At 59.6% G+C, this 21416-nt stretch overlaps 1 protein-coding gene across 4 annotated transcripts; it reads right to left on the minus strand.

Moving 5' to 3' along the window:
• Window positions 1-673: 673 nt before the first annotated feature.
• TYK2 (tyrosine kinase 2) lies at window positions 674-20222 on the minus strand. Of its 4 annotated transcripts, none has more exons than XM_067314727.1 (25): window positions 20187-20222; window positions 15317-15412; window positions 14950-15162; window positions 13587-13710; window positions 11045-11189; window positions 10513-10676; window positions 9487-9871; window positions 9001-9195; window positions 8446-8603; window positions 8216-8339; window positions 7457-7649; window positions 7258-7364; window positions 6676-6852; window positions 6433-6520; window positions 6015-6142; window positions 5206-5341; window positions 4586-4737; window positions 4230-4380; window positions 3676-3773; window positions 3001-3193; window positions 2450-2568; window positions 2058-2230; window positions 1713-1830; window positions 1509-1619; window positions 674-815 (listed from the first exon to the last, which is right to left on the minus strand). In XM_067314727.1, the coding sequence occupies exons 3-25, from the start codon at window positions 15134-15136 to the stop codon at window positions 681-683; spliced, it is 3561 nt and encodes a 1186-aa protein (XP_067170828.1). In that variant the 5' UTR covers window positions 15137-15162; window positions 15317-15412; window positions 20187-20222; the 3' UTR covers window positions 674-680. The 4 variants fall into 4 exon arrangements, with proteins under 4 accessions (XP_067170828.1, XP_067170830.1, XP_067170829.1 ...); XM_067314729.1 differs by lacking the exon at window positions 20187-20222 and adding an exon at window positions 15854-16121; XM_067314728.1 differs by lacking the exon at window positions 20187-20222 and having other exon boundaries at window positions 15317-15511.
• Between the last annotated feature and the right edge of the window lie 1194 nt (window positions 20223-21416).

Consider the following 21416-nt stretch of genomic DNA (forward strand, 5'->3'; position numbering starts at 1 on the left):
AGGAGGCGAAGGGGCAGCCGCCGGACGCGGCTCGCCGGGAGAAGATCCCGGGGCAGGCAGGCAGGCAGGCGGCTGTCAGTCCTGCTTTCCGTGCAGGCAGGGACGGATCACAGCTGGCTGCTTCCACCCAACGCGCCGTCCTCCTCCTCCTCCCAGCAGCCCTCCACGGCACGGCGAAGCCGCCTGGCTCCGAGGACAGAGCGGCTCTTTCCGCAGGAGCCGGCTCCCCACAACATCCCTTTTCACGTTCGCTCCGCAGCCGGCGTCCAGCGTTTCAGAGTCCCATGGGGGAGGCGTTTCGGCCCCAGCTGCTGCCTCTCCCCGCGGCCTTCGCCATCCGCAGCAGCAACTGGAATATTCTTTTCCTGCACCAAAATCCACCCAGTGACCAGAGAGCTAAAAAACCCAGGCCGAAGCAACAGGTCCAGAGCTCAGGAGCAGCGGCTGAAGTCTTGTCCTCCACAGCTGCTTCCGTGAAATTTATGGAAGGGGAGAGTCCGAAGGGGGACGCAGCTCTCCGGGGTCCGGCGGAGCAGGCAGCAGCAGGCACTGGGGTCCCAGCACTCCCCAGTTCATCCATGCAGGCTGTCCCATCCCAGGGCTCCCGCATGCAGAGTCCCTCCGCTCCAGCGTCCAGGCCCGCTGCGCTCCTTCCTCCAGCGAGTTCCGCAGCATCGTGCTCAGCAGACGCTGAAGACGGAGGGGGCCTGAGCCCTGTACTTCTCGTGGAAGGCCTTGAGGATGGGGACGAGGTTCTGGAAGGCCGGGCGGAAGGAGGCTTCAGCTTCCCAGCAGTTTTTCATCAGGCGGTAGATCTAGAGAAGGAGAAGGAGATGAGAAGCAGGCCAGGTTCTGAACAAAATAACACAAGATATCACAACCCTCCCGGCTTAACGGCCGCCTCTGCCAGCTGCAAAGAGCACAGGCTCAGTGCAAGACAGGGCTATTACCCAGATAAGACAATTACAGCAATTTAGTTTGAACCACAGCTCCACTTAAATCCACATTAAAGCCTTCTCCACCTTTCACTGGATGCAGCCACGTGATCTTCAGGGACACAAGAGGCAGCTCCACCCCTCGCCCCAGGGAGAGCAAGTGGACTTTTGGCTGAACATCCCAGGTAAACCCCACGGGGCAGAAGAGTCGCACGGACAGACTGATGCTTGGAGACGGACACGGATCACCGAAAGTCTCTCCAGCCGCGATGGGGAAAGGGGATCCTCACCTCTAGGCCCCGAGGAAGCACAGCAGAGGCTCTGCCCCGTGTTCGGCCCCCCAGCCTCACCTTTCCCCTCTTCCCTGCCGCTACGCAGGGCCTTTCATTTTTCTGCCTCCCTGAACACATTTGTCACTTCGGTGCCTCACTGCAACGGCCTCTTTCCCGAACTGCGGACGCTCCAGCTGGCCGGGGCAGGGGGATGCTTTAGGGCCCGTTGGGTTGGAAGACAACTCCGCGGCAGATGGCCGATGGCAGCAGGCAGAGCCAGGGCAGGGATTTACCGCCTCACCTCGCAGGGACAGTCCTTCGGGCTGGGCAGCCTCTTCCCTCTGTCCAGCAGCTCAATCAGCCTCAGAACTGTCATCTGCCCCTGAGTCGCCCCAATCATCTCGATGAATTTCTGCGAGAGAGGGGAGGGTCAGGCTCCGCTACGGGCTTCGCGAGCGCCGACACTCGCGGCGGTGGGAAGCCACCGGCCCCCACCGGGACTCACCACGGGAGGGCTCTGGCTGGAGTCGCAGCGCGTGAGGAGCTCGTAGAGCGTCACCCCGAAGGACCAGACGTCGGACGCGTAGTAGAACTTGCACTCCTTGAGGCACTCCATGGCGTACCTGCGCGGGGGCAGCCGGCGCAGTCAAGGCAGGGCAGCCACGAGAGAGCGCCAGCAAGCCAGAGCCTGGCACGTTCATTCGGTCCCCAGCAAACGTCCCAGCGCCACGCCGGGATCCGTCCTCCCCTCCGCTCACCCCAGACCTCTGCCGCTCCACCCCACGCGTTTGCTGCCTCGCGCTGGCAGCGGGGACGCGCCGGGGGCGGACGCAGGCCTGGCTGCGCTCACCAGAAGACGGGGCTGTCTCCGTCCTCGCAGACGCGGTAGTACTCGTGGCCCTCGGGGATGGCCTTGGCCAGGCCGAAGTCTCCGATCTTCACCACGTTCTCGTTCTCCAGCAGCACGTTCCGGGCAGCGAGGTCCCTGTGGATGTAGTGGAGGGAGTGCAGATAGGCCATGCCCTGCAGGGAGGAAGACAGGGGTTAGACCCGTTCTGGGGAGAGCAAAGCAGAGAGTCACGCGGAGCACCCGGGAGTCCCAGCCCTCACTGCCCCTTCCCTTCGATGCTGCCCTGTTGTCGTTCCCTTTTCACAGGGCTTTCCCGACCCCGTCTTGACTCTGCCCTGCCCCACCACGCTCTGCAAGGACTGCAGATGCCTCACAAGAGGTTACGCCTTTACCTCACAGATCTGCTGGGCAAAGAGCAGGATATGGGCCAGGCTGACATTGTGTTTGGGCAAGTAGTCTCGCAGGCTGCCCAGCGGCACGTACTCCATGATCAGCTGCACAATCTTCTCCCCTGGCAGGAGAGCAAGAGGCAAACGGCATGTGAGTGGTGGGGCTCTCACGGAGAGATGCAGGGGCATCCCAAATCCCAGCCCTCTCCTGCCAGAAAGAAACTCTGGGTTTTGAGCATCTCTACAGGAGATGCTTCGTGGCAACAGGAATCGCTCCCGGTAGCAGACAGCAGGTTTAGGCTCTGCTGTTTGTGTTCAACCCTACAGCACAGGGCGTCACCAGCTCTGCAAGAGCTCTCCCTGCAGAGAGGGGTGTCAAAGGCACTCCGAAACGTGCCCCTCTGGGACAGCGCGTGGCAAATTCACAGGTCCCGGAGCGGGGCGCAGCGGCTGAGAGGAGCCGCACGGGACGGCGTACGCTCAGCGACACAGCCGCTGCGCTGCGAATCCAGCGAAGCAGCCACATCCCCCCGGCAGCGGAGGGACGGCCTTACCCTGCTCGCTGCAGCAGCCCTTGTACTTGACAATGTTCTCGTGGTAGAGCGTCTTGAGGATCTCGATCTCCCTCTTCCAGCTGGCCAGAAGCTGCTGGCTGCAGCCAGACTTGAGAGACTTCACGGCCACCATTTCCCCAGTGCCGTCGTTAGTGGGGTCGTAACAATACAGGCTCACCTTGCCAAAATGACCCTGGGAGGAAGCGGACACAGCCTTTGGGATGCTGCCAAAGGCAGAGCTCCTCTCCAGCCCACTCTCCCCGTGCCAGGAGCAGCCTCTCTCAACATGCTTGCTGGGGGCGAACAGACTTCTTACACAGGGGGAACATCCTCAGTGAAAACAGCTTGAAAATAAGGACTTTGCTGCCCCCTAGTCTAGATGTAGATTTTTGGGGAATCAGTGTAGAAAGAGCCCGGTTCCTCCAGGAGCGACGGGAGCAGATCAATCACACAGCAGTGCAAGGCACCGCAGGCTGCCAATCTCGCACTAACCTGCTACGAGGAAAACACTCTCCCAACAAGCTCCGAGCCCCTCTGCCCTTCCCATCCTATCCAAAAGGACTAAATTGCCCTCGGTGTCTTTATCAGCTCTCTGCTCCTCTGGGGATTCATCACGCCTCAAGCCATGTTGGCTCCCGCAGGGCCCTTACAGCAGGGGCAAAAGATGCCATTTACCTCCCCCAGCTCTCGGATCTTTTTCAGATAGCGCTTCTGAAAGACCGTGGGGTCTGACACTGGGAAGTCGGGGTTCACGGAGGTGACGTCTACGAGGTCTGGAAATCGAGGAGATTGAGAGAACAGCTGAGGCAGCCCCGCAGCACAGACACTCTGCGCACGTGTGCTCCCACCCCTGCAGCTGAGGAGCAGCGACGATGGGGTCTCCTCGACCCAGCTCTGCTCTGACCAAAAGAACATCAGTTCTCGGGTGCAAGGCATCCCCGAGAACAAAAAACTCCACAGAGAGGACAAAAGGGATCATGCAAACAGGCGTGTGGGCAGGGAGCTAGCTCCATCTGAACCGCCAGACTCCAGGAAGGAGAAGTCAAGTAACAGCACAGACAGGAGGGCTGCCATCTGCGTTACCGCTTCTCATCTCGGGGTAGTCTGTCTTCTTAGACAGGGTGAAAGACTACAAAGAAACTCCTCGGGGAAGGAGAAGGCTCCCTACACCCAAACCAGCCGCCTAGGGCAAAGCTGGGCTGGCTGCGAAGGGCAGGACGGGGCCTTACTGTGCGGCTGGAGCTGGGTGAGGTCCCGGAGGATGGTCCGGAAGGAGGGCCGCTCGCCAGGAGTGTAGTTCAGGCACTGACAGATGAGGGTGGCCAGCTCCTTGCAGGACGGCTCAGGCAGGCGATGCCTCTTCTCGTAGAAGCGCTCTTTCTGAGAGGGGAAAGAAAGGCAGGTCTCAAACACCCTCCAGCTGCTGGACGAGGCCATGAGATCGAACGAAAGCAACCCATCCACGGGCTGCAGCCCTGCGCCTGCTCCAAATCTGCTCCCGTCATTAAACGGACAGGGGCTGGCTTGTCCCAGAATTGAGGTCCAGGCAGCAGCTCACAGAGGAAGGAGAGGGGACGCAAGTTACCTCCGAAGGAGTGCGCTCCTTGAGCGGCACGTCCGCGTCGAAGCAGATCTCCAGCAGCGTGGTGCCAAAGCTCCACTTGTCAGCCGCAGTGCTGAGGTTTCCCACGTCCTGGACGCACTCTGGAGCGATCCACGGGATCCGGTCCACGCGCTCTTTGGGAGAGAGAAGGCGCAGTGAGGTGCTGCTGACGGGATAACGCTGGAGCAGGGCACGACTCCATGAACACGGGGAAAAGCTCCCTGTGGGATCGCAGCCCCCGGGAAGAGGCAGCTGGAAGCCGCAGCGCAGCTGTCTCTGACAGCAGCTTTCAGGAGAAGAGCAACAGGCCAAGACCAGCCACTGTTACAGAGCTGGCATGCCCACTTTCAGAGGCACATCCAAAACCTCCTCCACACCAAAGAATGCCACATATTGCGAAACTAAAGCTTGAAAGGAAGGCAGAGGATCCATGCCAAAGAGCTCAGGCATAACCCACGCTATTCATTAACCACCCGGGCTGCAGGAGGTGAAAAAGCACCTGGACTTCTAGCTCAGAAATTACAGGAGCTGGGAGCAAGCCCAGGCCCAGCCCTGCTCAATTCAAGGAAATGCCCTGCGAGCATCGTGAGACGAGAGAATACCTTCTCGAGAGAGCACGGTAAAACTGACTCCAGGATCGCTGAGTTTAACAAAGGGCAGCGACCCATCTTCCAAGCCCTTCCTGGCCAACAGGATGTTCTTCGCGCACACGTTGCCATGCACCAGGTTTTTGTCCTCCTGTGGAAACAAGAGGACATGAAGAGCACTGTTCCTCGGAGAGACCCCACAGACGCATCGAAACACACCAGGTCTATGAGCTGCACGAGAAAATGGAAACGCGGGACTCCCGACTCCAGTTACCAAGTTTTGGATCCACGTGTCACCTCCATATCTCATTGTCCCCTTGCACAAAGGGAACCCAGGAGGAAGAAAGGAGCACGAGGATTACCCAGTGTTGGGATGCATGTCTCCACAAGCAGCTACCAAGCATTCCTGAGCTGCTGGCCAGAAGCCCAGCGCGCAGGGAGGGCAGTGTTCTGATTCGCGGCTCTTCCCAGCCTGCCTGGCCCCATCTGAAGCTGCAGAGCAGCGTCAGCTTTCAGGGTTTGAAGTTCACACATGCTACCCAGAAAGGGTCAACCCAGCTCCAGAAAAGAGTGAGCGAGGACGGGGTCTTGTGAGGTGCGGGCAGTTATGCTAAAAACGCGGATATCTGCTTGAAGAGCAGAGAAAGGTCGTGACAGACCCTCCCTGCCCTGCTGCCATCCAGACCCAGGGCCACAGCTGGGGACAGTGCTATGGGGCGCTACAGTGGACGGGAGCAACAGAGAAGGTGCTTGGAGGTGGCCTCCAGGCGCACAGGTACCAGCTGCTTCCCAGAAAATGCCCCGCTCCCGGACCAGCCCATTACCAGGTAGCTCAGGGCACTGGCCAGTTGTTTGGCCACGGTGATTTTCCAGCCCACAGTGACCCGGCCTTTCTCCTTCCGCAGCAACACATCCAGAGGACCGTGTTCCACGAACTCTTCCACCATGATATCTGGGAACACAAAAGACGGGGAGGGTCTCAACCAGCAGCCCAAGAGCCCAGCCCTCGGCACCACGCAGGAGGACACCAAGAGCATCGCCCATCGGCAAGGAGGGTGCTCCGACCAGAAACACGCCTGCCGAGTGATGGAGCTGGCAGCAGCCGGCGCAGCCGCGAGCCCAGCAGCAAGGGAAAGGCACCACGAAGGCGGCAGCGCGAGGCAAGGGGCCAGGCCAGCTGCCGCAGCAGGCGAGGGCAGCCGCGGCCATCACCGACGAAGGGGGCGAGCGCCCAGTACTCACTCTCGGAGCCTCGCACGCAGACTCCGTGCACGAAAGCCAGGTGGACGTGCGACACTTGGCTCATCAGGCTGGCGGTCTCAAAAAACGCCTGTGGAGAGAGGAGCGGGGACGTCACAACAGCAGCTCGTCTCTGCACGGCCGGGGACCTCCTGCGAGCTGCCCAGAGCACAGAGAGCAGCTCGGGGCCATTTTAGCCTCCGTTCCGCCTCCCTTCCCCCAGCCTGGCGCAGGGCCTACGCTCACCAGGGCAATGTCTCTGTGGCTGGGGTCCAGGACTTTGAGGACCACGTGCATCTCCCGGCTGTTGTTGTTCTGCTCAGTGGAGAAGTACTCAGCCTCGTCATCGGCCCCAGCGGTCCCGCACACATTCAGCACCCCGTCGTAGATGTTAGTGCGGGTGCCCTGCCCCAGGTGGGCTCGCTGCCGGCACACAAGGAAGGCGCACGGACGTCAGACCTGGCACTGTCTCAGGGAGGGTATTTTCAGCCTTGCACTCCCAAGTCAACTCTCCCCCCTTCCCTCTGTCAACTCTGTGGCACCTTCGCACACTGCTGCGGATGGCAGGGAAGAAACTGTCTCCTGCCCCGACAGTGCTGCCTCTGCAGGACTCGGCCTCCTCCCCTTGGGGAAGGAAGGAGTCAATCCTCCTACTAAATAAAAGTGCCAAACCAAAGCCAGCAACTGCTCTGTGCATCCCCCCTCCTTGCACCAGTGGTGGTTGGGGCTTGGTAGCATCCCCTGAGCAGGGAAGCAACCGCCTCCAGCCAACACATTTACACACGCTACCCCTTAAACCCTGCTGCCAGGGAAGGCAGAGCACACAACCTGTGTGATCTCGTTCTTGCGGATCTGGTGGAAGCTGAGCTGGGTCAGGCTGAGGATCTGCTTTGTGCTATCCTTCACCTTCCGTGTGATTAGCAGGTCTGAAATCTCTGCAAGAGGGAATAGATCTATGCTAGGACCCAGAAACTGCCAGATGCCCTTGTTCCCCCAGTTCGAGAGAGGGAAAGAGCCCTTCTTCTACCTCCTGGTTTGGGTGGACAACACCTCTTCACAGTGAAGCTCTCATCGCCAGACTTGAGCGTGCAGCCCTTGAGTACATCCATGAGCTCCCGCAAGGTGGAGAACTCCCGGTCCCACCCCTCCAGCACAAAGGAGCTGCCTTTCTTCTGGATCCGGAACTGCCGGTACTTGAGGGCACCCTGCACCCCAGAGCCCTAGGAAAGACGGAGCAATGTCAGAACAGGCATCGCTGCTGCGGCCACAGAAACCACAACACCGACCTGGCTGACCCTGGAGGCAGCGCTCTGGCCCAGAGCGTAACTCCAGCAGAAGGGCCGTCCTTTGCAGCTACCTTCCCATCACCCAGAAAGCCGGCAGCTCAGACCAGCTGCAGCCCAGCTCGCTCCTAACGAGACAAACGCCTGCTGGAGCTCGCTGCCCCCAGGCACGCTGCTCTGCCCTGCCTCTTTCCTGGCACTCGGCCACACTCGGCAGCTGGAGCCTTTCCCCCTTCCCCGGAGGTGATCTGTTGTGGGTTGTGCAAGGCAAACAAGCCCGAGGAGATGTAACAGCAAACAGCACAACACCCCGCGCCAGGGCAGCTGCCCTGCCACCCCGCTCCTCCTGCACGGGAGGAGGCTCTGCCGGCCTACGGGGGCTACCGAGGTCGGATACAACCTAAACAGTAAACAGCAAAATTCTCAGCTTACAGTCTACCCCAGGGACTGCTCCGACAGGCTTGTGCCCCGTGTGTCACAGCGCACCCGGACTCCCATCTCACCTGCTGGTGGCCCCTTTTCACCACAGACAGAATCATCCTGTTGAAGTCAAGGACGCTCCAGCGGATGATGTACAGCCCCTCCTCGTGCTCCTCCCGCCGCAGCTTGGCAAAGACAAACTCCTCCCTGGAAGCAGGAGGAGGGGATCAGCTCCAGAAAAGCCCCAAGGACACAGCACGTCCCCCCCGACGCCGGCGCACCCTCCGTCTCCCACCCAGAAGAAGCCACTTACTGCATGGGCCCATGGATGCCGTTCAAGATGCTCATCACGAGCCGCGGCGGTGCCACTTCGTGACACAGGTAGTGACTGGAGTCAGCCGTGAGCCGGAAGTAGCCGTCCACAAGTGACACCAAGGAGAGCGCGCTTTCGTAGGACGGGAGAACCAGCTCCTGAAGGGAGGGAGGGAACCAGTCCACACATGAGAAATCACCAAGCTAGGGTGTAAGCACCCCAAAATCCGCCTATCGCTCTGCCCTTTGCCAGCCCGAGGAGGAGAGTGCTCGAGCCCACTGAGGGCCTGCAACAAGTGATCGGAGGATGCGCCTTGCAGGGCTCAGCTCTGGTGCTGCAACAGAGGGCCTGCCTTGGCCAGCAGCAGGACCAGCAAGGAAAGCAAAGCACATCACGGCAAAACTCAACTTGTTGGCATTAACCTTGGGAAAGACCACTTTTCCTCCCATCGCTCCTTCAGTACCGTCTCCTTCCCGTCTCGGAAGCGCAATTACTGGCTCCCACATGCATTAAGCTGGTCAGTGGGGCAGCTCAGGCAGAAAAGGGCTCACTCACCAGGCATTTGTTGTCCTGCCGGTTGATGCTGACTCTGCAGTCCTTGATCACAATGTGAGTGATCTCCCGAAAGTCGCAGAACTGTACCCACTTCGGCTCGCTCCGTTCCGCTGGCTGATTCAGCCCCTTGGGCTCCACCTCTTTGTTTCTGGCCTTCCTCCCAAAATAGCCACGATGGGAGAAGCTCTCGATGCTCTGCAGGGCCAGAGACACACAGCATCAGTCCCAGCCCTTCCTACAGCTGGGAAATAGCATGGATAGACACTAGTCCATGGCAGGTGCTGGCTAACCTGGGATGAGCTGGAAAAAAAGCTCAGGATTCCCTGAGCCTTGTGCAGCAGTCCATCTACTAAATTGTACTGCCTCAGCATTGACCCTTACACCCACTCAAGGTGGTAAAGCTCAGGAGTACAAGTTAATGAAAAGAAGCCAGTGTGGGACCTTCCACAGACTTGGATGCGAATTGCTCTTCCCACCCCAACCTACCTCAACAGGCACAGGCCGCCACTGGATACCGTTCGTGCCAGTGACAAGGACTTCGTGGGTGGCAGGCCGGTCCTTGGGGAGCAGCACGTGCCCATGCTCCAGCTGCGCATGTCCTCCGTTCATGTACAGCTGCACCTTCTCCCCCTCAGAGGAGGTCTCCAAGGAGAGCACGGAGAAGAGCTCGCTCCCAAAGCGGGGTGCCAGGTGCTCCAAGGTGGCCAGGTACTTGTACATGATGTCCTGCTCCGTCAGCTTTCCAGTGCTGACTGTGTGCCGCTGGAAGCGCTGCACAAATTTCTTGAAGACATTCTTCATGCGGAACTTGGTCAGATAGTTGTTCTGCTGGATCTGGCGGTAGAAGGAACGTGGGATGCAGTCCTTGAAGCTGTGGAAGGGAGGAACAACTGGTCAGGAAAATCTCAGACACCCGTAGCAGAGTTGCGCAGCCAGGGTCTTCAGCAGAACGGCCACAGCCGATCTCTGCGTCACCTAAAACGGCCCAAAACACCTCCTCATTGCTCATGCTCCAGCTTCACAAAGAGGACAGAGGGAAACGAGGGCGAGAGACGTGGGCAGACAGCGAGTCAGACCACAGATGTGCAGACAGGTTTACAAGGCAAGTCAAGCCGCACCAAATTAGAAGTGCCCCAGCCACCACCTCACACACACAGCTCCGAGGCCAAACTCCCTCCCTGAGACGAAAGCAGAACGGGCTGTACGCTCCCAGATGCACGTTCCATCCATGGCTTTGCACACTAGCCATGTTAGCAATCCCAAACGCTGACTGCGCCTTCTAACATCTACTTGTCCTCCGTGGTCAGGCCATTCCCTCCACCACACAACTGGCTGAAAAGAGGAAGCATTAGGACACAAACCCATTCAGGCTGCCATCTCCTCACTCCTTGGAGTAGCCGCACTGTCTCTTGCTGCCCTCTCGCAGCAGCCTGCTAGCAGAGCAGAAGAAACCCTTCAGACAACCACAGAGCAGAAAGCCCCCAGCCCGAGGCTTCGAAGCCAGGCAGTCACCTGTATTTTCTGGCCACTTCCTCAAGGGAGATGCCTTTTTTGATGGCAATGTGAGAGAGGTGAAGCACAGCCATGCCTAAGCTTTCGTTCTTGAACCTTTGGATCTCCTGTTCGGTCTGGAGGTCTTTCAAAGACGCCACATCATTTATGAATTCAAATTTCCCCTACCAAAGAGAGAGAGTTAAACAAAGGGGAAAAAATCCTGTACGGACTTGCGGTGCCTTCCCCCGCTCCCCCAAGGTGCGATGGAAACCCCCCATTTCAGCTCCCAGCCTCCTAGGGAGGCCTCAAGCAGGACAAAAGCTTTCTGAGGCTCCTGGCAAAACTACAGCTGTGTTTGTCCTTTAAACAAAGCACCCGCAGCAGGACAAACAGACCCTGAAGAAAGGGCTGATCACAACCCGGCCCACGAGCTGGATCACCCTGAGGCTCTCTCCCAAGCCGAGACAGTCGCTGTCTGAGATCCCAGGTTTTCCCATCTCCAGGGGTGACCAGCCTCCGGCCAACCCAGCAGCCCACGCCCGGTCGCTACCTGCTCAAACAGGTACTCGAAGGACGACTTGTCCAGCAAGGCCCCCCCTTGCAACCTCTCGTCCGGGGAGTCGCTCTGCCGGGGCACGTTGCGATAAACTGCCGGCTCCTTGTCGTTCATCCCATGCCAGTTCCGAAAGTAGTACCTGCAGAGGAGGGAAGCAGAGAAGGCCACCCTCTCTCGCGCTGCTGGAGGCAGGAGGGCTGTCGCCTGCCCCTGCTCTCACTCACAGACGCGCGACCCGTCGAATCCCAGCCCAGCAGCGCTCTGTTAGCTGGGTCACGTTCCTAGTTCAAGGCAGTCGGTTGGTTTGTTAAGGCCAAGCCACGCGTTCAAAGGTCGCTTAAACCCCAGCTGCTGACACGAGAATCACGCGGGTCCTCAACACGGATCTGAGCGCAAGGCAGAGAGTCAGACACCAGAAGGGGAAGCAACCTTCCCTTCTTGCTATCAAAATCTCTTCTAAGCCGTTCTCCAGCTTTCCCATGACCTGACTCAGAGTTTATGGATGGCTGCGCTGCCCAGCACACCCAAGGGCCCAGCAGGTGCCGATCCGCAGAACCAGCATGCTAATTTACTCTGGTTGCAATTGATCCAGACCTACAAGCATCCCTACAGCAGCCCCCCATGAAACTCCCCAGAGGCCCCCTGCGAGCAGTTCAGCAGCTCAAACCCAGTTTGTTCCACGCTGAGCTTTCTTTCTGCTGAACCCCAGCAGCTCGTACCGCTGCAGGGCACCCCTGGGAGGAACATTTGTAAGAACGCCTTGGGTGAGGACTGTCCCTCAAAATGCCAAACACCCACATCTAAGAGGTGTCAGCATGAAGAGAGTTCTCTGGCCAGAGCGTGTTTCCGCTCCCGCTGTTTACACGCTCCCCTCAACCCCGAAAGCCACATTGCCGTCTGTGGTAATGCACACGAGGCTATTTCGGTGCTTGTACGCAGAACACTTCCTGTGGCTGCCTGCAGGCAGCTACCCCAGCCGAGTTTGGGCACACAAATGATGCAGCCACACCAAGCTGTACATGGGAAGGAGGTGAAGGCAGCTTTAGAGAGACAAACACAAGCTATTCTTTTTCCCTCCCGACTGACAGCACGTTACAAAACCAGAGCATAACAGGAGGGAAAAATCCTTCCCTAACTCTTAAAGAAAAAAAATGCCTGACTTCATGAGGAACGAGCAGGCTGCATCGAAACAGTGAGCCCTCAAAACCAGAGCTGAAAGCACTTTCCGGCCCAGAAAGTCGGAGCCCAGAGTACTGTGCCTCATCTGCAGCCAGAGCGCTGCAGACCGGGGGTCTCTACTCCTTCAGGGCACAGAGAGTGGCCGACAGAGATCGGGGTGCTAGTCACCAGGATTCACAGGCACGGCTTTTCCACGCTCTCTCTGCATGCGGGCAAGTTTGTGGTACGCAAGGCGGTCGCAGCGCCCAGCCACCGCCCCAGCGTTCCTCAGACGCCACAGTAATGCGCGTGACGCCAGCTCCAGAAGAGGTACTTCGGGCACGGCAGGCTCGCAGCAGGCCGGCACAGCACCCCAGGGACCGTTTTCTGATGCATCGGTTCTGTTCCTAGAGAGCACCATGGATGTCCCTCATGCAATGGGTAGCTGCAGAGAGAGGCCCCTGCTCAGCATTCTGCTTTCTAGCAGGAGCCCTTCAGTCCCCCGGGAGGAAGAAGGTATTGCAGGTTGTATAAAACAAGGCAGGCACAGGCTAATGTATCCCCAGGCCACATTTTCTGCTTTTCCCTAGCTGCACATTAGTCTTACCTGTGCTATGACTCAGACACCACAAAAAAAGCGAGCCTGAAAGAGTTCTCCTAATGTGATGGCCAGTGGCAACGTTTTAGGAGAAAACACTGCTCCATACAGCAGTAAGACTGGTGTCTTGCTCATCCCCAAGGAACCTGAGCATCTTGCAAAGATGCAAGAAGCCTGGAAAATGGTCTGCCGGTTAGAGTCACACACCAGCCTTCCCCTTCCCCGAAACCCAGACTGCAGTACCGCACGCCCACCCCACGTGAGGCTTGGCCTGTTCCCCCTCGGGTGTTTGCTGGTGGTCTCGAAACACTTTGGAGGCAATGTCCTGCGCAGGGACTGAGCTGAGAGCGGGGAGCACAGACTGGAATAGAAGGGGGGATTGCAGGTCAAAAGATGGAGGAGTATCGGGAACAGGGAAAGGACGTTTTCCATAGCTCACCTCTCACTCAGCACGACAAGCACGAACTCCAAACATTTCCAGTTCCTCGTTTAATCCTTCAGATATTCTGATTTAGACGAACCCTGCCGAGTTCCTCACTTCCCAAAGGAGTTGGTGAGTTACCTGATCCCATGCCAACCTTAGTACACATTTCTAGGCAATTCTATGCTACAGGTAATGCAGGAACAGAAAAGCAAGCCGCGTATTTCCAGTGCAGCCCTATTAAACTACTGGGTGCACTGTTCCGCAACAAAAGTAGCTTGGCTGCTCCATAAGACTTATCTCCACTAAGGGGGTCAGCAAACAGCAGTAGAGGAACGAGCAGAGGCAACTACCCTCACCTCAGGCGGAAGAGCAGGTTCAGGTTGGTGTCTTTGCTGATTTTGAACACGTGGTTGGGTGGGAGCCAGATTCTGCTCTGGGTGTCATAGAGCGCAAAGAGGCTGTAGCACAGCGGTGTGATGCCTGCAAAGAAGAGAGGATTCCTGTGAGGTGCCAAGGAAGCGCTTTTTCACATGCAGTCGAGCTCGTGAAGATTCACAGCTGACTGGGAAAAAAAAAAAAATCTCTCTTTTCACTGCTTTCCTCCCAGTCACCAGATTTTGCTGGCAGCACAACCCTGTCCATGCTCCCAACAGCAGGGATAGTAACCCACACCCCATGTTCAGAGACAGAGACTTCCTTCTCGTCGTTAGCTTCCGAACACTGCGTTGCTGCTCACAAATGTCAGAGGCAGGATAGTCTTTAAAAGTGCTGTTTAAAGAGAGACATGTATCTGCTGTCCTTCCGGCAGGCTCGGGCAAAGCCAGCTGGCCAGAGAAGCCTCAGCAGTTTTTATTCCAAATAAACCAACGCGCCGAGCTGCTTATACTGCAGCAGGGGGAGGGGAAGGAGAGTTAAGTAAAACCCATGGGAAATACGAACCGAGACTGATTTGCCCATTAAACTTTGGAAAAGAGCTAAAGCCTTTTCCAGCGAATCTGAGATTAAAAAGGACATCAGCTGCCCTTAATTCAAGCCAAGACGACTGCAAAGGATCCCTCTCGGACCTAGAGCTGGGGCAGAACCGAGGCACAGGTGCCCTACCCCCCTCCTCCCCCAGGATTTTTGCAGCTTGCCAGGAGAAGTCCATGGAGAGGGAGGACGAGCGCTCATTAAATGAGGATGCTGATGAGTCAGAGGTGAAGTAATTGCTCTTCAACTAGTCATGCTCCAATAACTCACAGACCCATTGGCCTGGGCCTCAGGGGAAGAGGCATCCTACCCCACTTCTCAGGAACTCCGGAGCAAACGGGGTTGATGTTTAGATTTTGACAGAAGGATTGTTAACAGCTAGTTGCCAAGAAGTTGCTTTTTAAAAGCAAAATAAAATCTCAGATTTACTGGAAAAAGAAGGGGTCTAGATGGTCTCAGAGATTGAGAGGACAGCGGAAATTTCTCAGTTCTAGGACAAAACCTGAGGTTTTCTCCTGAGTGGGGGTCGGCTCTAAAGGAGAGGCTGTTTGGGTACAGATGTTCATCTCTCTAGTCTCGGAGCAGAGGACCTGACTAAGCTGGGAACCCACTTCCATCCCTGCGGAGCAGGCCTGCTTTCCCGGTCCCAGGCGGGCAGCACTAACGAAACCCGCGCAGCGCTGCCCACTCCGCGCTCGCAGGCGGCCTCGGCGGATGGGGCTCCAGGCCCAGCAGATGCCCGGCACTCACCAATCCTCCGCGCGATATCGATGCAGATTTCTTCGGCGCTCAGCGTGCCCTGCGCGTAGGTCCGGCACCGCTCCTGCTCCTCCTCGCCACTCCAGTGCAGGCACACCTTCAGGCCCCCGCCCGCTGAGAAGCAGCAGCCCTCCATGTCCGACTCGCTGTGCTTCACGGCGCAGTGGCACAGAGACATGTCGACGGCCCTCGAAGATCCCCCAGCTGGAAAGCAAGGGAAGCAGAGAGAAAAACAACTAGTGCTATGAGGGCAAGAAGCAGCCCGCCGCAGGACAGGGCGCCCTCCGCCTCGCTGCTGGGCGGGTTCCCCGCTGCGACTGCAGGGCTCTGCTCGGCGGAGGCACGCGGGGCTACAAACCTCGCCGTCAGATGAAGCATAACTCGGTCCCGATCTTCAAATGCTCTGCACGCCGCGTGACCCAGGCCAAGGCAGAGGTGGGGGACGTTGTATCACCTGCACGGGGAAGCGATTTGTCTGAGACGCGGAGCGATCAGCGACAGGAGCAGGGGGAGACGAGACCCCTTCGCGCGGAGCTCTGGCTGCCGGATTCCTCTGCGCCGACGCCGGCCCCGCGGCGGCGGACGGGTCCCGGAGCCTGGCTCCAGCTCCTCCTTGCTCCCCCACACCACAAACACCACTCCCACCCCGTTAGCTCAACCCACAGCCCCTTGCTCTGCCCTCGGCGCTTCTCCCTCCGGCAGCCTGCTGCAGCGCAGGCTGTAGAACCGAGGGCAAGATTTGGAGCTTATTCCTCATCAGACATGCAGCCAAGCGTCGTCGTCTTTGCTGACTAAAGACAGAGACCTCAATACACGGCTCTCTACTTCCTCTGATGGTGATAAACACCCGAGTCAGCAGGGAACTCCCGCAGAGGGCAGCCAGACGCTGTCGTACCCTCCCGCTCCGCTCGGTGCTCCCAGCAAGCTCGCGCGCTCCTGCCTCCCGCGTTTGTCTTCCAAACAGCCCCAGAGCAGGGGCAGCGCTGCGGGGACAGAAGTCCTGCAGGCTCCACGTCCCCCGGGAGCGCGGCTGGCTCCCGGAGCAGCTCCGCAGCACCCTATCACCGTCCCGCACCACGGCGCGAAGGCTCGCGGCCTTATCTCCCGGCGGGCAGGCGGAGGAGGCGGCTCCGGCCCCTGAGGCTTCGCCCGTCTCTCCTGCGACACAGCAGACACGAAGCGCAACCACGAAACAGGCTGCAGCCTTGAGGCCTTGGCGCTCCAGCGCTTCTCCCGCTCCCCCTCGCCGTGCCCAAAGAGTCCGAATTGCTCGGGAGCTGCGCTCGCGCACGCTTCTCCGTGGGGCTCACTGTAACCAGCGCTGCTGGGGGCAGAAGCAAACAGCCCTGCAGAGCAAACCCCAACGCCTGCAAGGGAAGAAAGCTTCGTGCCTTCTGAAGCATTAAGCCTATCCACCCCCCTTTTGCAAACTTTCTCCCCATTTCTCCGTTGTCGGCTGCAACGGGATTCCTCCCACCCTACACGTGCTGGACAAACCAGGTAGACCAAATAAGCAGGCCCAGCTCAGAGGCGTCCCTCGTTGGGGTGTCCGCGCTGCTAGCGGGAAGCTCTTGAGCTTTCCCGATTGCCTCAGCCCAGGTGCGTGGTGAAAGTAAATACCTGGCTCCGCTCTGGGCAGCGTGCAATCCGGGCCGTGTTTACTCTGGCTTGGGCAAGGAAGAGAGGACAAGGTACCAAGAGGAGCAATTTTCTAGGAATTCCTCACACGTGTGCAACCGTAGCCAGGGGAACCTGCCGAAGGGAGGGAGCCCTGCCCGCGCCTTGCCCAGCTGCTTAAGGAAAGCGCCTCTCCAGACCCTCTCAAAGCAAAGCATGTGACAGAATTACTTCAACTTCCGGCCAGAGGCACAGAAAGATCCCGAAGCCGATCCTTGGCAAATTTCCCCCATCCCTCCTCATGAGGCGAACAGAATCCGAAACAGGCGGCGGGTTCCTCCTCTCCAGCGCCCCGCTTCCTCATTTCTAGAAACCGAGCAGCCGAAGGGCTGCCGTCTTCCCCACCTCAGCCCGGCCTCGGGATCGCAGCCGGAGGAGCAGGCAGTCCTCCTCAGTCGCAGCGTGCTCCCATGCCACCGGCACTCCTGCACTCCAAAGCGGATCAGCAGGAGCCGCGGGCACTCAGCAACTCCCGACAAAAGTTACAGGAAGCTTTAAAAGGCTTTTTCTGCACCCGAGCTTGCTGTCAGCAGCAGCAAAGGGAGCAGTCCACTGCAATCGGTTCTAGGGAGCAGGCGCTCGGAGGGTTTTCTCCGGCCTTAGAGTTGCCGCATCGGCAGCTGACACGGATACAGAGAGGGCTCAGAAGATTTCGGGGCCCAGGGCACGAGCGCTGCGCGCTACAGATGAAGGCAAGCAACACTTACGAAGCAGTTTGAATCTCCCCAAGCTACAGGCTGCCAAGCAAAGGGCCGATCCCCCCATCCTCTCCTGCAACGGAGAAGCCTGGAGGGATCCTCGCACAGCGGAGATCCAGCCTTCCCGGTGCGAGATCAGCTGCCTTTCGTAACGGGGCAAGCGCTGATGCTGCAGGGCACGAACCTTCCCGCTTTCGCCCCGAGCGGGGCTGCACCAAGGCTCCATCCTCCGCAGCCGTGGTTTCTCTCACCCGTGCAAACCCCGGGAATGCCAGGCTCCAGGCGCAGGCCCGGAGGTAGAGCCAAGCCTGTTACCAGCCACATTCTGCAGCCTCAGCACAGCTGCGCTCTCGAAAGATGTGGTTTGTGGAATTTAGCCCATCTGCACTGGAGATTCGCAGCCATTCAGCTACGCCAAGGCCCTCGTCTCGGGGTCAACGGCCCAAGGCAAGCGTGAACTCAAAGTTCACGTCGCAGAGGAGGAAGGGAAGGGCAAGGGCTGGATTCAAGCTACGCGGCCGCTCGCTCCGCTCCGACCGGGGGCTTCCTTAAACTTCAGAGCATCCTTCCAAAACCTGCATCTCCCTGGCATCTGGAAATCGCACAGAATCAGTTCTTAAACAGACCTTATTAAACCAGCGCAAACCAGAGCAGCTTGTTTCAGTTCACGAGGAGGCTGTTTTAACGTGACTCCCAACAACCGAAAGCGAGCCGGGTTTGACCCCAAGCAGGAGCGCTGTCTCTCTTGCTGTTTGCATCCCCCGATATGGATTTCAAGCGGCTTCAGGTTCAGCCAGAGGCGTTTCTTTCCACACAGACCCGCTTCAATCCCTCAAGCCCCTGGTTGCGTCCCTGTTCTAGGAACGGTTGCCACAGGACTGTCTTCTGCAGCACCACGGAGGAAAAAAAAAAAAAGCCTTAGCAGATGCCAAAGGCTTTTACTCCGCTCCCAAAACACTGCACCCATCCACCCTGCAGCAAACACACTCATTTCGAGCCTCCGTCCCGAGCGAGAGCCAAATCGCCTCCCTGGGGGCTGCTGCCCTCTCGTTTCTGCCTGGCGCAGGTTTCGCTCTGCAGTCAGCTGTTGACTCATAGTTTCGCAGATCACAAGGCCAGCGGGGACCGTTTAGTCTGTGGTCACCCAGTATGACCTCAACCTACCGTTTAAGCTGCCAGCCCCAAGAACAACAGTCCCCAAGCCGCAGCCCGGGGCGACACCTCATCCAAGGGACCTTCCACCCCGAGCTGTGGCCACAGGAAATCGGGAGAGTTAAAGCCGAGGTCGGCAGCAAGAACAAAACGTAGCGCCGGCCCCGGTTTGCTCCCCAGCCCCGTGTTTCTAACCCAAGATTGGAAGCTACAACACGTGTTTTCCGCGCGTTCCCGGCGTTGCAACGGCACCGTCCCCTCCAGGGGAGCCGAAGGAGCCCCCGGGACGCCGCAGAGGTCTCTGGTCGCGCGGCTGCCTGCCGGTCGGAGCAGCCGCTCGGCAGCGCAAACACGGACCAAAGTCCAGCGCTTCCGCGCGTGACCCAGCAGAGGAGAGACGGGCGCTTGCCGGGACACCAGGGAGCGCCCGGAGCGCGGAGCCGGCACCTTCCCGCCGCCCCCGGCCCCCCAAGCTGTGCCCCCCTCTCTGGGGCCGCCGGGACCCGCTCTCCTCTGCCCCACACGCCTGTGCCCCCCCCCCCGGGAGCAACCCATCCTTCGCCCCACACCCCTGAAGCTCTACGGAGAGCCACCCCATGGCCCCCCTCGCCCCAGACATCCGTACCCCCACGCCCCGACCCCCGCAGCCCCCACCCTAGACAGCCTCTCACCCCACAGCCCCCACCTCCAGGCCCCTGACCCCCACCCTGCGGTCCTGACCCCCTTCACCCCACAGCCCCCGCACTCCATATATCCTTACCCCCCCCCTCCTGCCCACACCTCACAGCCCCACCACCCTACAGCGTCCCAGCCCCATGTTTCCTGACCCACAGGCAAGCCCCCCAGCCCCCCAGCCCCACAAATCCTGACCCCTCCACACCTTATAGCCCCCTACAGCCCCCCAACCCCACGTATCCTAACCCCAAACCCCACGGCCCCCTTATCCCCCATATCCTAATCCCCCCATACTTTATAGCCTCTACAGCCCCCTTACCCCCCATACACACCCTACAGCCTCGTAGCCCCACATATTGTGACCCCCTCAAGCTTTATAGCCTCCTACAGCCCCCTAGCCCCACATATCCTGACCCCCCCATTCCTCACCACTTCGCCCAAAGCCTCCTAGCCCCACATATCCTGATGCCCCCATACCTTATAGCCCCCCAAGGCCTCCTAGCCCCATACCCTGACCCACATACACACCCCACAGCCCTCTAGCCCCAAATACCCTGCTCCCCCAGCTCCCTAACCCTACATACCCTGTCCCCACAGCCCCCTAGCCCCACATACCCTGACCCACACACACCCCACAGCCCTCTAGCCCCACACACCCTGACCCACACACACCCCATAGCCTCCTAACCCCACATACCCTGACCCACACACACCCCACAGTCCTCTAGCCCCACATACCCTGACCCACACACACTCCACAGCCCCCTCGCCCCGCATACCCTGACCCACACACACCCCACAGCCCCCTAGCCCCACATACCCTGACCCACACACACCCCACAGGTCCCCAGCCTCACATAACCCTGACCCCCACACACCCCCCAGCCCCACATACCCTAACCTCCCCCCACCCCCCGGCCCCTAGCCCCACATATCCTGCCCCCCCCAGCCCCGCAGCCCCCTAGCCCCGCACACGCGGGCCCCCGGCCCCACACACCGGGGCGGCCCGGCCCCACCGACACGTACCGGGCCCCGCGCCCCCGCCGGCCCGGCCGCCGCTCGGGCTCCCTCCGCCCCGCAGAGACACCGCCTCCCATTGGGCCCGAGAGACGCGCGCGGCCATTGGCCCGCCGCCGCCCTGCGGACACGCCCCCCACCCCTTCGCCCCATGGGCGGGGCGCGGGGCGGAGCCCCGCCCAGGGAAGGGCCGGCGGCGGCGCCCATTGGCTGCGGGGCGGGGCGGGGGCGGAGTCGCAGCTGGATGGAGAGGCGCAGCCCGAGGGCAGCGGGCACAGCTGGGCGAGGGCACCGCGCCGCAGCTGGGCGGGCTATTAAGCCACAGCTGGAGGAGGACACAAAACCAGAGGTGGGGGCACAGCTGGGTGAAGCCACTGACCAAAACCAGGGGCACAGCTGGATGGGGCAGCAACAGCTGGATGCAGCCCTTAGACCACAGCTGGCAGAGGGCATTGAGGCGCAGCGGGGGTCTGGCTGGGCAGCACAGCTGTAGGGGTGTTAACCCATGGCTAGAGCTGCAAAACAGCCTCCCCGGGGGAGCAGGTACCAGGGTGCTGGGGAGCTCCCTTCCAAGGAAGCCCCTGGCAGAGCTCCATCCCTCTCCCCCCACATGGGCTCCCGCCGGCACCAGGACCCAGAGCCCAGGCGGGAGCTCACAGCCAGGCCAAACGCGGCTTGAAGCGCAACCACACGCGCCGAGGGAGAAGGGCCCCAGAGGGAAAGCTGCCTACAGAGCAAGCTTCACCTCTGCCACCAAGTGAGTGACATTTTAATTAAGCCATCCACAGGGAGGTGGCCTCTCTTCCCCCCTACTTCCCCTTCAGCTACTTCTGTTCCCTTCCACATCCTCGCTTTGGTCCCAACTCTTGCCCTTTTCCCTCAAGGGCCGTAGCCTTTGCTCCCTAGGGAATGACCTCTTGCCCCATGACCGCAGCAGCTCCAGCTCAGATGAAATGGAGCAGGAAGAGCAGTTGCAACAACACCCAAGCTTTTAATCTAAAAAAAGCCAATGTTGGGGGGCCCAAACGGGTGCCTGGAACTGCCCTCGAGAGGGAAGCAGTCCCCAGCCTCTGACCCCACAGCCCCGTCCGATGCTCCCTCGAGAGGCCCTGTGCACACAGCTGGCCTGGCTCTGACAACTTGTCACTGCCACCTACCGACAAGAGCATCCTCCAGGCCAAGGAACTCCCGCGGTCCCCGGCCACCTCCGTCCCTGCCTGCCCCCCACGCTGCCAGAAC

Source organism: Apteryx mantelli, chromosome 36 (assembly GCF_036417845.1).
Source record: "Apteryx mantelli isolate bAptMan1 chromosome 36, bAptMan1.hap1, whole genome shotgun sequence".
Classification (NCBI taxonomy): Eukaryota; Metazoa; Chordata; class Aves; order Apterygiformes; family Apterygidae; genus Apteryx; species Apteryx mantelli.

Excerpts from the sequence above, each read along its gene's own strand:
- TYK2 (XM_067314727.1), bottom strand. The coding sequence starts at position 15,136 with ATGTCTCTGTGCCACTGCGCCGTGAAGCACAGCGAGTCGGACATGGAG. Across the intron at positions 2,231-2,449 it reads TTGCCCAGCAGATCTGTGAG|GGCATGGCCTATCTGCACTC; the intron begins GTAAAGGCGTAA and ends TCCTCCCTGCAG. Across the intron at positions 1,831-2,057 it reads GGAGACAGCCCCGTCTTCTG|GTACGCCATGGAGTGCCTCA; the intron begins GTGAGCGCAGCC and ends GCCCCCGCGCAG.